The 1,608-nt window shown below is 37.4% G+C and overlaps 1 protein-coding gene across 1 annotated transcript in view; it reads left to right on the top strand.

Annotated features, from left to right (window-relative positions):
• Nucleotides 1-1,608, top strand: part of LOC106878170 (probable WRKY transcription factor protein 1) — a 466,250-nt gene that overhangs the window by 421,848 nt on the left and 42,794 nt on the right. The window contains exon 8 of the mRNA XM_052969904.1: nt 1,385-1,429. Coding sequence (XP_052825864.1) covers nt 1,385-1,429 — 45 coding nt within the window. The remainder of the gene's footprint in view (nt 1-1,384; nt 1,430-1,608) is intronic.

Below are 1,608 nucleotides of genomic sequence, written 5' to 3'. Positions count from 1 at the left end.
CAGTAATCCCTCGACTATCGCTGGTGTTACGTTTCAAAACCTCACGCGATAGCTGAAAATCTGCGAAGTAGAAACAGTACTGTATTTTTATTTATTGATTTATCAATTTTTAGGTGTGAAAATCCTTATTTTACCACAAAAGTTATTATTATCCAAAAAGTAGAAACCCGCGATATACTGAGAGCGTGACAGGTGAACCGCAATATGGCGAATGAAGTCGAACAAACAGTAACGGTCATTGAGACGAATTCAGCTTACGAAGATTTAATTAACAATTTTGGCTCTTTTTTTTACCCTTTTCGATAACAACCAACCTAGTATTCGTGTTTCTGAAGTGCGAAATATGTAGTAGTAGTAGTAGTAGTAGTAGTAGTAGTAGTATGCTTAGAACGCACTGTCTTACCGCTAGCAGCAGACAATGGCCTCAGAGAGAAAATCTTACAAAGTGGTATAAAACTGCTTTGTAACGGACACCCTTATTCCATTTCACTCCAAGGTTGGTTTTCTAGATATTCAGAACAGCCATTTTGGCCTTACCTTTTTTTGTTTTTGTTTTTTTCCTTTGACATAAGGGAGCTTCTTGGTAAATACTGGCGACTGATCTACTGGTCGAACAAGTCTTTTATGAGCCACTGGTTTGTAACAAACATTTGTTTAGTATCAGTGTTACATGAGATGCTAGTATCAGAATGAAACGTTGGGCATAGCTGTTTGGGCGCTGACGATTTGGCATGGCTGACTGGATATTGAACCTGTTTTGGTGACAGTACGTTTTGTCACTGAAGGCAAACACACACACTTACACACCACACACACATGCCATACACACACACAGCACGCACTCACACAATGCACGTGCAAGCACGCGCAAATGTACATATCCAGATTGAGAGAATGCGAGAGAGAGGAACCAAGACATTATACACGCAAGCACACATTACAAGATGCTGACACACGTAAAATGAGTGAGAGAATAAGTGACCGAAAGAAACATTAAAAAAAGTGAAACAGTAAAACGTCCACTGTCAAATAAGTCATCGTCGAATCAACGGCACCAAATAATCAAGCCTAAACGTCTCTCCCAGAGTATCTCATGGCCAACTAATATATCATTCTAACCTCCGTGATCCATCTCGCTTTAAAACATTTTCTACGTTCAAAAACATCAAAAATATAATATCATTATTTCATTCCCCTTCTTCCCTTTCGCTCTCTCTCTCTCTCTTTCTCTTTCTCTCTCTCTATCTCTATCTATCTCTCTCTCTCTTTCCTCTTTCTTTCTTTTCTTTATTTTTTGTTTTTCTCCTTTTTCAAATTTTATTTTGTTTTTTTTCTTCCTTTTTTTCTGTCTTTTCTTTTCTTACAAACTTCAAATTTGTTGTAGAAATCGAAGAAATTTTGTCATATGCCAATGACACAGATGAACCAGGTAAGAGGCCAGGAGCTAGTTAATCAACGAAATTCCCCCCGTTATTACTACTACCACTACTACTACAATTATTATTATTACTACTACTACTACTACTACTACTACTACTACTACTACTACTATTTCCACTACCCAAACTAACTAAACCTAACGTTTCTCATGCATTTCCCTTATGCTAT

Source organism: Octopus bimaculoides, chromosome 8 (genome assembly GCF_001194135.2).
Source record: "Octopus bimaculoides isolate UCB-OBI-ISO-001 chromosome 8, ASM119413v2, whole genome shotgun sequence".
Taxonomy (NCBI): domain Eukaryota; kingdom Metazoa; phylum Mollusca; class Cephalopoda; order Octopoda; family Octopodidae; genus Octopus; species Octopus bimaculoides.
Note: the sequence above shows the minus strand (reverse complement) of the source record. Positions and strands in the feature narration are given on the sequence as shown.